The 12,638-nt window shown below is 40.1% G+C and overlaps 2 protein-coding genes across 5 annotated transcripts in view; both read left to right on the plus strand.

Moving 5' to 3' along the window:
- The first annotated feature begins 1,510 nt into the window (after positions 1–1,510).
- Positions 1,511–11,199, plus strand: tlcd1 (TLC domain containing 1). Its single transcript, XM_005739409.1, has 4 exons — positions 1,511–2,328; positions 3,227–3,309; positions 6,625–6,707; positions 8,049–11,199. The coding sequence occupies exons 1-4, from the start codon at positions 2,123–2,125 to the stop codon at positions 8,445–8,447; spliced, it is 771 nt and encodes a 256-aa protein (XP_005739466.1). The 5' UTR covers positions 1,511–2,122; the 3' UTR covers positions 8,448–11,199.
- Positions 11,200–12,350: 1,151 nt separating this feature from the next.
- Positions 12,351–12,638, plus strand: part of rab34a (RAB34, member RAS oncogene family a) — a 10,317-nt gene continuing 10,029 nt past the window's right edge. For 3 of the 4 annotated variants that reach the window (XM_005739406.2, XM_005739407.2, XM_013912482.1), the window contains exon 1: positions 12,351–12,483. The gene's annotated coding sequence lies outside the window, so the exon portion shown is untranslated. Of the gene's footprint in view, positions 12,484–12,534; positions 12,557–12,638 lie in introns of those variants that run through there. The other variant, XM_013912484.1, reaches the window with a different exon arrangement.

Consider the following 12,638-nt stretch of genomic DNA (forward strand, 5'->3'; position numbering starts at 1 on the left):
ATGCTAAGGTGTGGATTACCCGCTTCTGCTCAAAATTTTATAATGTAACAAATGTAAACTAGTGTCTCAGATTTCCCCCAAACTACGTGAGAAAGTCAGTACAACTATTAGAAATGTAACAAAACATTAAAAACACTTACATTACCAAAAACATTCTATTTACTAGACCCTTCAGTGCCACATTCAGGCCCAACAGTGAAATTAAATCTCTTTCTGATTAAGATAGACCTGCTTTTGTTTGCTATTCACGATGCAATCGCTGGATTCAGCTGACCTCTAGATTTTCTTTCTTCTGGCTGCTCACAGTCTCCACTGCAGCTGTTTCTCAACAGCCGTCAGGAGAAAGAAAATTAAGATCAATATGGTTCACTCTGAGCCAGACAGAAAGATTCTCATCTAAAACAGATCACATGATATTGGGAGACCTTCTCAAGACCTAAATAGCAAAAGAGCAGCAGCAGCTTCTCTTGTATGAAACCAGGGGCTTCTGCATCTGCAGGCTGAAGTATTTTTTCTGGAAACCTGAAGCTGTGAGGAATTACAGGTTCCTGTGCCTAAAAAAACTATGAGAGCAAAAGGATTCCAGCATCTCACACTGCAAAAGAACAAAAAAAGAGAAAACTACAGGGAGGGGACCAGGAAACACAAACAGTGGTGTTAAATTACATTTCTCTCTCTCTTTAACTCCAGGGTGTCTGGTTACAGGGAGCTTTGTCCTCTGGGTATAAGCAGATTAATTGTATTGTTCATCTTTCACATTTGAAGTTTGCTTTCAAAAGGTGAAAAGAGAATTTCGTGGATTCAGATGCATCCAGACATGGCTTTTATTTACCAGAAAGACATGTGCCGTTTTGGAATAATTTTATTAATGCAGATTATTAAAGACGAATTTTTCAGGATGTCTCAACGGCCCTTCTCCAGGGTAGAGTTTAGAGAGTAAGGTACCCCCTGGTGGTCTTATAAAAAACTGAGTGACACATAATTGTTGGTTGCGGTGTGAGATCATCGTGTAAGGTTTTGTCTCCATCTCCTGGTGTGTTTTCATGCTAGCGCCTGGCTGTATTTTTTTTCTAAAGATGGAGCTACACACTCTGAAAACGCTAAAGCTTATTTTTAAGTCGTTGTTTGGACATATTTACGTTAATTTGACAGCTGCGGCTGAACACAGCCGGTAATAATATTACTAACAACTGTTCATGGTGTTATCAGTAAAGAGAAATGCGCACTCTTCAATGAAACCACTGTGAATATAAAAACGACAATGATGTAATAAGCTCTCATATAAGGGACTATTTTAATATTGTGCTTGGATTTTGCTAGAATTGCGATTAGATAATTATTGGTAATATTGATATGTAGCCAACAGATTGGGTTTTTCAGCTTTATTTGCAGCTTTGTACCCAACACACTCATTCACAAATTAAACGCTTTTACGCGCAGCGCGTTATTTACGCAGGAAGGAGCGGCGCCTCCTGCGTGTCTATGTGCCAAACATTCCTATGCCTATTTTTGTTTTCGACAGCACGAGCACAAATCCACATTTTAGCAGGATCTGTGACCGCGGTGGATCAGTGCTACCGTTCTTCTTGTGAAATCTAATCGCAGCCTCTGGTCTTTCGTTTCTCTGGTTTTAAGGGCGCAGCAGCGACGGCACCACCCACCCCGCTCTCGCTCTCCACCACTCCCTCTTCGTGATCCACAGACAGGCGGGGTGAGAGCGGCGGGACATAACGTTACGAGGCGCAGCGTGAAGACAAACACCGTCGCATTGGAATGAGCTGTAACCGGAATCCCCTCCAAGCCCACCTCTTCAGACTCCAGACGCTGAAAACGTGAAACGAAAAAAAAAAAGAAGGCTGCAGCATCAGTTGGAAATCAGCTCTGCAGAGATTTGGGGGGGAAAAGAAAAAGAAGCTTAGGATCATCTCCTGCAGCAGCAGCTGCGTCTCTTTTTTCTGGCCTGGACAACGCTCCCATCTCTTAACGCATATATTCGCTCATCACTGGGGCCGAGGAGACGCTGACAGGGGCGTAAAAAAACAAAACAAAAAACGTCAGGGGGACGAAGGGAGGGAGCTCATTAAGAGCAGGCGCCAAGAGACAGCGGGGTGGGAAGGAGAGTATGGAGGCCCTGCTTCCTGTGCTCAAGAGTCACCCAGGCCCGTCAGTACTGGTGTGCTCTTTGATTTTCAGGTTGGCCCACCAGCTGCTCCAAAGGCTGCCCGTGCCCAAGGTGGTAAAGCAGGATGCCTTCCGCTCTTGGAAGTGGAAGAACCTCTCCGTCTCTATGGTGCACTCAGTGCTGACTGGGATTTGGGCCCTGACCTGGTAAGTGTCCTTCCAACGCACACATCTGCCTGTCCATCCACACTGGGACACCATTGTCTATTGACAATGCACATGATGTGTCGTGTGTAGGGGTGTGTGCGCAACAGTGACAGCCTGTGGCAGCCAGGATGAGAAGGGCATATTCACACAGGGTGAGGGATGGGGGAGAGAATGGCATTTTCAAGTGGGGAGGGAATTGCCACTGTACAGTATGAGACAGACACATACAGCTCTTATTGCTGTTTGTATCATTCATGCACAACTCAGAGGTTTGTAAGGAAAGGAATCGTTTCAGCCTCAACCGGCAGGCAGACCCAATGAAGCAACAGACTGCTGATATATCAACTGGAAAAACCTGCTGGCTTAACCGTTCTTGTGAAAGCATTTTGAAAAAGAGTTATGTTGGGCAGGTCTGAGCTCATGACTCATCTTTTAACATTAAGAAATGGGATCAAGGTCAAACTTTGAAGCTGTCAGCTCCATTCAGTTTGCTAAACATGTGACCATTTGAATTTGCAGTCACTTGACTGCTTAAGTGGGTGAAAAAACACGTTTTCCAATTCAAAGTAAGGGGTTTAGCAAACTGCTTTACATATCAGATAAGGTCTACCAGCCATTTATTAACAGTTATTCTTTCGTGGCTTGTTTAATCAAGGAGAGGGAACAGAGGAACCTTTGCTTTTAAAGGTGTTCCCCTTATGCCAAACTTCAAAGAATGGTAAAGAATAACAGAGAGGAGCTAGAGATTAAAATGGTAGAACATGAAATAAAAAAAAACCAATAACAGCTGATGTTAATGTCTCTGCTTAGTCAGGCTTTTCTCTCCAGGAGTGAGCCCATGTATGTCTGAGTGAGGCAAATTCAGAGCCATCTATCCATAACATGTATCCTTCTCCAGTGTGGTGGTTTGGCCAGAGACGCTGAGCGACATCTACTCGTACCACACCCCTCTATCCTACCTGCTTGTCTGCATCTCCACAGGTCAGTAAACACATAATGGATAAAAAAAAGTTAAGGGTACTGCAAAATTGACATATATTTCTTCATAGTTATGCATCCCAGTAGTTGTATACTGGGAAAGTATAGTTATATAGGGCTACTTTTGTCATGGAATCTGATGATGAATCATTTTTCCTGTTAAAAGTTATAAAAATCATCATATTATATATGTTATTATATCTAACTGTCTAAAGGTCCAAAAGAAAAAAAAACCCTCATGTCTGAGAAACTGAAACCAGTAAAATACATTTTTAGTAGTACATTAGTTTTATGTCGATTGCAGCTCCAGTTTAATGTTTGAGAGAAATGTGGGAGAGATGTTGACTGATGAAAAATTCTTCTTCCATTACTTGATCAAACTGCAATTATTTTGGGCACGTAAAATTCCGCTTTGCCTGTCATTAGAGAAGCAGCCAACAGATACTTCTCACCTTTTTCCCAGAAGGGAATCTTTCCAGTTAAATGGGCGGCTCCCCTCAATCACCATGGACACCAAAGATAGTCCCCCCCAAGAACTCGTCGATCAGGTCGAGCTCTGCTGTGTGTAGTTTAAACAATGCGTCTCTGCGTTACTACGAAGACACAAATCTGTAAAGATTTACCGTAACTACTGCAAACAGCTATAAGTGCCCCTGAGGCCAGTCACACCAGATACTGGAGGTCATTTTCTTTAACAGAGGGACTTGTTGTGCGTCTCCGTAGCTGCAGAGTGCCAGTCATACTATAGTACAAAGGGACCCTTAGTCACTAGAAAACCTCCAGCTGAATGAGGTCGACACAGTTTAATAACTGAACTGTTTAGCTGGCAACTTCTAAAAATGATGATGGCGAGAAACGTTTAACTCTGCTGTCAGATTAGCTCAACACTAATTCAGCACTCAATGTTGCTGTGTCTGGATGACCGTAAATGGATGGAAGGGAAACCCGGCTTTGTGGCCTCAAATATTCTTAAAACTAGCATCTGAGAAATTTATCTTTTAGTGCATGATGTAAGAATTAAATGGGAGCTTTATCTAACAGATTAAGCGATTACTGACGTATTCTTTCAATATTTATGTGCTAAAAGAAGACTGATGCAATTGTCAAGTAACTAAAATATTAGTTTGCTAAACTGTTGTTTACTTCATGTTGTAAAAGATCTTCATAGCAGGAATAATGATTATGCTCATTCTTGTGTTATCTTTTTATGATTGGATACATGGTTTCATAATCACTTGTGTGTTGGGATGAGGTTAAAGAGAATGTTTACTGTGGTAGGAAAACCAAATATTTTTCTGGTTTGTCAACCCGCTCTTGTCTGATTTACAGCTCCAGTGACCTTGTCATTTCGGGAAATACTAGAGAAAATGTTTGGTTCGTGTAGGTGCAGCAAAGCACGTGTTTGATGAGGTGAGCAGATGTGCCAATCACAATCTGACAGCAGGAGCTCAGCAGATTAAAAAAGAAAAAGAAGTTATCTTGCAGAGCAGCAAAATGTGATCACACAGTGGGGAGAAAAAAAGAGAAGTGTGTGATCCCACTAGTCCCACTCTGTTCAGTAATATTGTAGATATGAATGATGGCATCACATCCAACAGTTTAAAAATTAAGCCAAACTCATGTGTTTGTGAATTAGTGGAGGCAGGTGGAGACATGATATCGATGATCCAGCCACTGCTTGATGTAAATGTGAGCACACACCTTCAGAACTTCATGTAGCCTAGCCTTAAATTGTACATATAGCACTGTGCAATAGTCTTGAGCCACCCTTCATTTCTTTACATTTTGTATTTTTATATTAAAAAATATAAATAGATATTAAATATTTTTAAAATTTTATGTTTCATATATTTGTAATGATATTTGGAAAATGGGAAATTATGGATGAAGTGATTCATTAAAACGTGCAAAGAGTAATATAAATGACGTTAACTGCATTAACGTGGCAAATCTCCGTTAGCGCGTTAACACGGATCACACAATTTCCAGATGGTGCTGAACGGTGAGCAGTCCAGTTCTTTTCTCCACAGGCAAATGGAGTGGTTTTTTAAGTAGAACGTGATCAGTGAGAGTTAGATCATAATGATAAACTGAGAGACCTCATCAGTCATAAAGTAGGCCCACTCTAAACCATGTATGGTTTCATCATCCTCTTATCATTAGTCTCTGTGACTGAATATTGGATACTGACAGGTGGTTGCAGCTGATAGGTGTCAGTTATGGTTAATGGAGAACTGAGTCATTTTGTGGATTTTCAATTATTTCTCATCCAAATATGGTAGGTATCTCTATGCCTCAGAAATAAGGGGCTGGAATTATGATGACAATGATGCGGCTTTGCTTCTTGGGAAGATAGCGTGCCCTCTGCTGTACAGTCTAAATGCATTTAAAAGCTAAGACATAAAAAGGTGAAAAACCTCCACAGGACTGTGTGAGAGAGGTCACAACACACATTGATCTGCCATCTCCTGCATAGCAGGGAAAATACTTAATCAACTAGTCTGCTGTGTAGACGTGTATGCTGCTGCTCTGTAGCAGACTGCTGTGATCAGCACATAATTTAATGAAGGCAACCACAGCAGACAGTCGTGCATAATGTGTCCCGCTGCCTTCGGACGGCTGCAGAGATTTATTGAAGTGAAGGAGAATGTGACTCTCACACTTTATGCGGTTGGTCAGCGACAGTTTCACTACAGTGAGGGCTGTAACTAACTATTATTACTACTGAGTGTTCTGCGGCTTATTTTCTCGATGCAGTGAAAAGCCTGCCAGATAGAAGGGAGTGTTTTACATGGAACAGGCTGAGGCAGATGATCCTTACTTACTTACTTATCTTTACACATGAAAGCCTGACATCTTTACTTTCTTTTTCAGTCGGCAGTTTTAACCTACTGGTTTGCATTCTTTGACATGATAGAAGTCTTTGTATATGAAACATGCTGGTGGAAACTGTATTGAATTGCAGTAAACTGATAAGCTTCGCATGTAATGACAGATACCATTGAAAATATACTATCATATACCCAAAGGTGTCTAGTGACCGTGAGATCAGTATAAGAAACAACTGCTGTGACCTCACATGTAAACACCTTTAAGTGCTCTTCTTCTAAGTATGGAACTGGTACAAAATCATTTCAATACAGGGGTCAGTCATGTTTTTCTCATTTTTGGTTGGTGCTAGACTTTAACAAAATTACCCTATTGCAAATTAAACACCCCATATGCAAAATACACCAGGGAAACATTTTCAGGAAAGCTTTTGTTACAGTGAGCAGTAAAACACAGACAAAATCTTAGAATTTTTCTTTTTCCTTACAGGCTACTTTGTGCATGATGCAACTGATATCATCCTCTCGGGGCATGCAAAAGGATCGTGGGAATTTTTACTCCATCATGCACTGGTAAGACAATATGCCTGTGACTGTTATGAGTTCTTAACTTGATCGAGGTTTTGTTCTCTGGTTTAGTCAAAAATTTAAGTCATAATGTTAATTCCAGCCAGCCATTAAAAAGAAGGTAGTGTCAGGGTAACCTGCATACTCTTGAACTACTGGGTTTCCCCAGATATTCTAAGGTTTTATAGAGAATGACCCAAAAAACAGAGACTATCCAATGAGTGGCAGTTCTCTGGGAGAAAATGTCATGTTGATGTTAGAGATTAGGAGCATGGCCAGACTGCTTTGATATGATAGGAAGGCAATAGTTGCTCAAAGAAACACATGGTACAACCAAGGTATGCAGAAGAGCATATCCGAGATCACAACACATTGAACCTTGAAGCAGATGGGCTACATCAGCAGAAGACCACACCGGATGAAGCTAAGAACAAGAAAATAAGACTATAATTTGCACAGGTTCACCGAAAGTAGACAACAGAAGATTTGAAAAATGTTGCCTGGATTTCTGCTGCAACATTTGGATGATAGGGTCAAAATGAGGTTATGAAAAAATAGCAACAGCTCAGCCAGCTGGTGGTGTAATGGCATGAGAGATAGTTTCTTGGCACAGTTTGGGCCCCTTGGTACCAGCTAAGCTTAATTTTAACACAACAGCTTAGCAGAATTTTGCTACCGACCATATCAGTCCTTTTATGACCACACTGTTCCTGTGCTCTGATGGCTGCTTCCAGTGGGATAACAAGACATATCACAAAGCTCAAATAATCTCAAATTTGTTTATTGAAGACAATAATGAGTTCACTTTACTCAAGCGAACTCCATAGTCACCAAATCTCAATCCAATTGAGCAGCTTTGGAATGTGGTGCAATGGGAGATTCTCATCATGTATATGCAGCTGACAAATCTGCAACTGTGTGACGCTGTCAGGTCAATATCAACCAAAACCTCTAAGGAATGTTTCCAGCACTTTGTTGAATCTATGCCATCAAGAATTAAGGCAATTCTGTAGGCAAAAGTGGTCTAACTCAGTTTTACCTACCAAAGTGTAAGGTTTGTTTATAATGTACTCTGAACAAAGGATTATTATAGCTGTTAAATTATCTACTGCGTTAAATCCTTTAATATTACCCGGCAATTACTTTTAATGTTGGAAAAATCATGGTTTTCCACTGAGTATAGTACATATTCTTAGATTGAATCTGGACATGCACTGACAAAGTCCCAAAGCAAACAATAAAAGCAATTGAGCTGCAAAGAAAAGCAAACAATGAGATCACAATCCACAAGAGATTAGCTATTAGTACAAACACTTGCACCACCCTCTATGTCTGTCTCGTCCTCAGGTGATTTGGTGTTTCCTGTATGCCCTGTACACTCAGCTCTATGTAGCCGGCGCTGTAATCGCCCTCTTTGTGGAGGTCAACAGCGTCACCCTGCATCTGAGGCTGATGCTGAAGCTGGCGAGTGCTCAGTCTTCCACCTTGTACTACGTCAACAAGCTCACCAACCTGTTCACCTACGTTATGTTTCGCCTCACCACCCAGTTCTACCTCACTTGGTTTATTATCCACAACTACTCCTGGCTGGACCACGGTGGATACTTTCTTGTTTCTATGATGGTGATGAATATTATGATCCTAATTTATTTCTACCGCTTGCTCCGTGCAGACTTCTTCCCACGGAGCTGTGCAGGACAGAATGGGATGCATAACAACAACACCAAAAAGTTTATTAGCGATTGACAGGGGAAAGGTTTACGGGTCTTTTATAGTTTTGTCATTTTGTTACTGACAGCGTTTCTCATGACGGCAGGTTTCCTTATCGTGTCTCTCTGCCAAAGAACATACTGCCACAAAAAGTCCAAACCCTGGGGATGTTACCACTATTAGCGTATTTAAAATGTCTTTTTGTATCATAACTTTTACAGAATAAATTGAGGTTTTGTAAAAGACCCTTAGTGGTTTACCTACCAAGAGTCTGGTTAGAATAAACCATAAAACCAGCGTTTTCATACCAGTACAATAAATATGAAGCTACGGCAAGCAGCTGGTTAGCTTAGCCTAGCGTGGAACCAGGAGGGAAACGGTTAGCCTGGCTCTGTCCAACAAACAAACAAAAAAGTACTCATGTAAATTAACAAATAGTTGCTTTTTTGTTCTTGTTTTTTAACAGTTGTTGAATTTGAGCAAAAATATTTAATTTGCCAGTATTTTCTCCTCTTTATGTATGCTACGGATGGTAGCCCAGATAGTTTCCAGATGTTAGTGGGGGTTAAATTAATTTTTCAAAAAGTGTTAAACCATTGCTTAGATGTTAAAGTTAAGCATCATGTCAGGTCTAAGATTTTGAGTACTATATTTTTAATCAAAACTTTGATAAAAGCTGTCAAGCAGATATGAAACTTCATCTAACAGCAGTTAGCTTTGATTTGCATTAAGATTAGAAATAATGTTTTCACACTTGGAATTTCATACAGGTTAAACCAGGGGTCTCAAACTTAAATGAGGTGTGGGCCCCTGCTGGCACTGTCATCTCATCGGAGGGCCACTTTAGTATTCAAGTTGTACAAAAAAAACAAACAAACCAAACTTCAAGGGCCAAGTTGCATTGTATTTCTTCATGTCAATACACGGGGCGCAAGTAGGGGTGACGTGGGCCGCAAGTTTGAGACCCCTGGGTTAAACAAACAAATCTACTTGTCAGTAGGTTATAGTTAGTTTAGCCAGTCAGTATTAACTAGATTTATAATTATTAGCTTACAGATATAAGAGTAATTGCAACCTTTTCATGAAACTCAGAGCAATCACTTGCATGATGCAGATCTTTAATATTTCAAGCAAAAGTTTGACTTTTAGGTCATTACAATGTCCTTCTTGTTATCTCACAGCTTTGCAGCCTTGAAATGTTTCCAGGGACTTATTTAAGGTCATATTTTTTATGCATTATTTAAATTAACTTTAATTTCAAACATTATGTATGAATTCAACAGTCAAACTGGGTAAAAATATTTAAAAGGTTTACAGACTGCTCCAAAATGAGGTTTTTAAAAATATTATTTATTCCTGTTAGATATACTTAAATCACTGTCTTTGCTGTTATAGAATTCATACATTAATTCATATTTTAACAAACATTTGCTGTCTTAGTAAGACCTGATATTACTAAGACAGTAAATGATGATATTTGTTTTGGACATGCACAGCTGTAGGGACCATGGACGAGCAGTTTTATCACACCTGCTTGGGGGATGCATAGCAAGGAGATGCCCTTGCCTTTGCAGTGAAGTCCATGTGGTCATAGCCACTTGGAGGGCAGATGGATGTCTATGCCACATCATGTAAACCCTCTGATGACTAAATACACTAAATGTCACTAAATTAAAAACAGATTCTTGTGTGCCCACACTTGCAGAAAGTAAAACACCAGAAGAGTGTTGTTGATTTTTTTCATAAGAATGTCCATTGACAAATGCGTAGTTTATCAGAAAAATAAAAAAACTGGAAATTGTATTTTACAGTTGCTAACAACCTTGCTCTGTGTTGCTACATGTTTAACATTTGCATGGGTAGCAGGTTTTTTTTACGTCGGGAAAATCATGATCAGCTTTCCTCTTGCTATTAGGAAATTTCTGATCTTGGACTTTGAATTTTAGCATTCATTTTAATTATATGTGTAAATAGAGTGGACCTCTCCCTTTGTCTTTATGAAGCCATTTGTGGCTGAAGAGATGCTGGACTGTCAAAAGACGGGTGCATAATACACAGTGTTGTCAAACTGAAGTGTAATACACAATAATGTGGGATAATTTATGGTACTCTTGTGGTTGTCATATTAAATCTGTTTGTATTTGACTCAAGTGGAGCTGGATCTTCCTGCCATCTAACAGTAGCTCTTTGGAAACTGGGAAAGCCTCCATGGAGAGCAGGCAGCAGCACAATCCCAGTCAGATGTATCTTGTTGCTTGTTTTCAAAATAATACTTTTACAGAAAAGATCTTCTTTTAAAGACCTTGAAACAGAAGATGTGTTCTCTCTTCCTCTTTGTTCCTAAACTGTATATATATATGTATAGCACTTTGTACATAATGTCCTTCGGTGTGCATTCCCTTTTGATATATTTTAAAAGAAGTGTCCATAGTTGTTGGTGGACTAAAACCATGCCATGAATCATAAGTGCAGTGACATTTGAAAACCTAACAATAAGTACATTTCATTTTCTATTTCAACTGATGCCAAGAAAGTCCAAACAGACCTGGACAGAGTGTCTGAGCTGTGCTACAGTGCCTTTGCCTCCGTGCCTTTGTGAATAAGGAAGTATAGATATGCCGCAGAGTGGTGCGTAATATAGAGACAAGCATACAGAAAATCCATGCGACCCTGACCACAATAATGTAAAATATATCTTGTATTTAAGCAACAACTGTCTTTTTTTTAGGAACTGTGTATTTTGGATTGTTGAGTGATACCATGAAAATAAAGATTGTATTTAAAATCACAGAGGTGATGACGTGTCATTTTGTCTTTTATTGATGAACAGTCAGTCAGAGTTTAAAGGCTTTCTCTGATTTGTGCCTCCTCGTCTCCTCCGTCCCGGCTGTGACCTGGAAAACAATCTTTGTTGACGGATGTCTCACTTCCTAAATCATGTCTGGATGAGACGCTTGCCAGACGACCTATAAATAACAAAGGATGCACAGGTATATTCTTTGCAGAAGTGTTTTTACCTTCATCAAAAGGGATTTTTGTGAGAAAACTAGATTCTGTTTTTATGCCCTTATTGAGGCTTTGCACACAGCTTTGATACACAAACTGCCCTTGCCCCTTTTTATTTCATGTTTTCATTTATCTTTGTGAAGCTTTCCTCCTTTCCCAATTTTTATCTGTGTGATTGTCCCACTGTGTTATGCAGTGAATTTATTTAAAAATAACACAGGTCTGAGATGATAAAACAAGCAGTAGTTGTGTCACGTGTCATATTTGATTGACATGCTTTATAAATGCCTGTTGCTTGGTCTCCTCTCCTTGACTGCGGTCAAATTCAGGGTCACAGGAACCTGAAACCTAACTCCAGCAGTCATAAGGCAAGAGGCAGGGTCCACCCAGATTGCTAGACTTTTGCAGGGCTAACACACAAAGACTGGATATATACTCACATTCACACCTAAGATCAGTTAACTCATATGTGCTCCTTCACCTGGACCTGCTATAACTCCTCTATAAATAAATGATCCTAAAGGGTGCACGGTAACAGTGAACATAATTAACACAAACTGCATGAATTTACTTGTATCATTTTGTTATGGGTCATAATCTCCGTTCATTTATTCATTAAGATTTTTAATATATGGATTCTTCCTGCGACAACATGATGAGAAGCAAATCTCACATCTGCATTCACCTGTGGGTTTAACAAAGCTTGAAGCGATTGAAAACGCAGTGTTAATCACGCTGTCTGGTGGCATGTTGCTGTGATTATGGGACGTGATCGGGTTATCTCATTTCCTAAAACAACAACAACAAAAAACGATCGTCCAGTGCATCCGATGTCAAAGAAGATAATAAAGGAAGCATTGAAGCGCCTTTCCTTAACATTTAGAGAATTCCACCAGCTGACACACAGATACTTCCGGTTCACGTCTCCCATTTTTAGAAAGCATCTAAAGCACATTTGACTATTGGCTGATGTGTCTCTTCCTCGGTTCCTCCGCTTGCATCTCCCGGTGGGCGGGACTAACACCGGAGGAAAGGAATCGAGGGTGCACTCTGAATGAGGAAGGGGGTGAGGCTCAAATATGATACACATTTAACAAACACATTGTTCGGTATTACAGTGCCAGTCTGGGCTTTTCCAGGTGAAGCTTACATGTTGTGGGATACTTGGTGGTTTCTAGTGTTGTAGTATGTGTGTACGTGGTTGTCTAGGTGACCTGTCAA

This window comes from Pundamilia nyererei, unplaced genomic scaffold (genome assembly GCF_000239375.1).
Source record: "Pundamilia nyererei isolate P.nyererei 1_Seehausen unplaced genomic scaffold, PunNye1.0 scaffold00091, whole genome shotgun sequence".
NCBI classification, from domain to species: Eukaryota; Metazoa; Chordata; class Actinopteri; order Cichliformes; family Cichlidae; genus Pundamilia; species Pundamilia nyererei.

What these genes read in the sequence shown, in the direction of transcription:
- tlcd1 (XM_005739409.1), top strand. Translation starts at nt 2,123, where the DNA reads ATGGAGGCCCTGCTTCCTGTGCTCAAGAGTCACCCAGGCCCGTCAGTA. An exon ending in GGGATTTGGGCCCTGACCTG is followed by an intron (nt 2,329 to 3,226) that starts GTAAGTGTCCTT and finishes ATCCTTCTCCAG; the next exon opens with TGTGGTGGTTTGGCCAGAGA. An exon ending in GCTTGTCTGCATCTCCACAG is followed by an intron (nt 3,310 to 6,624) that starts GTCAGTAAACAC and finishes TTTTCCTTACAG; the next exon opens with GCTACTTTGTGCATGATGCA.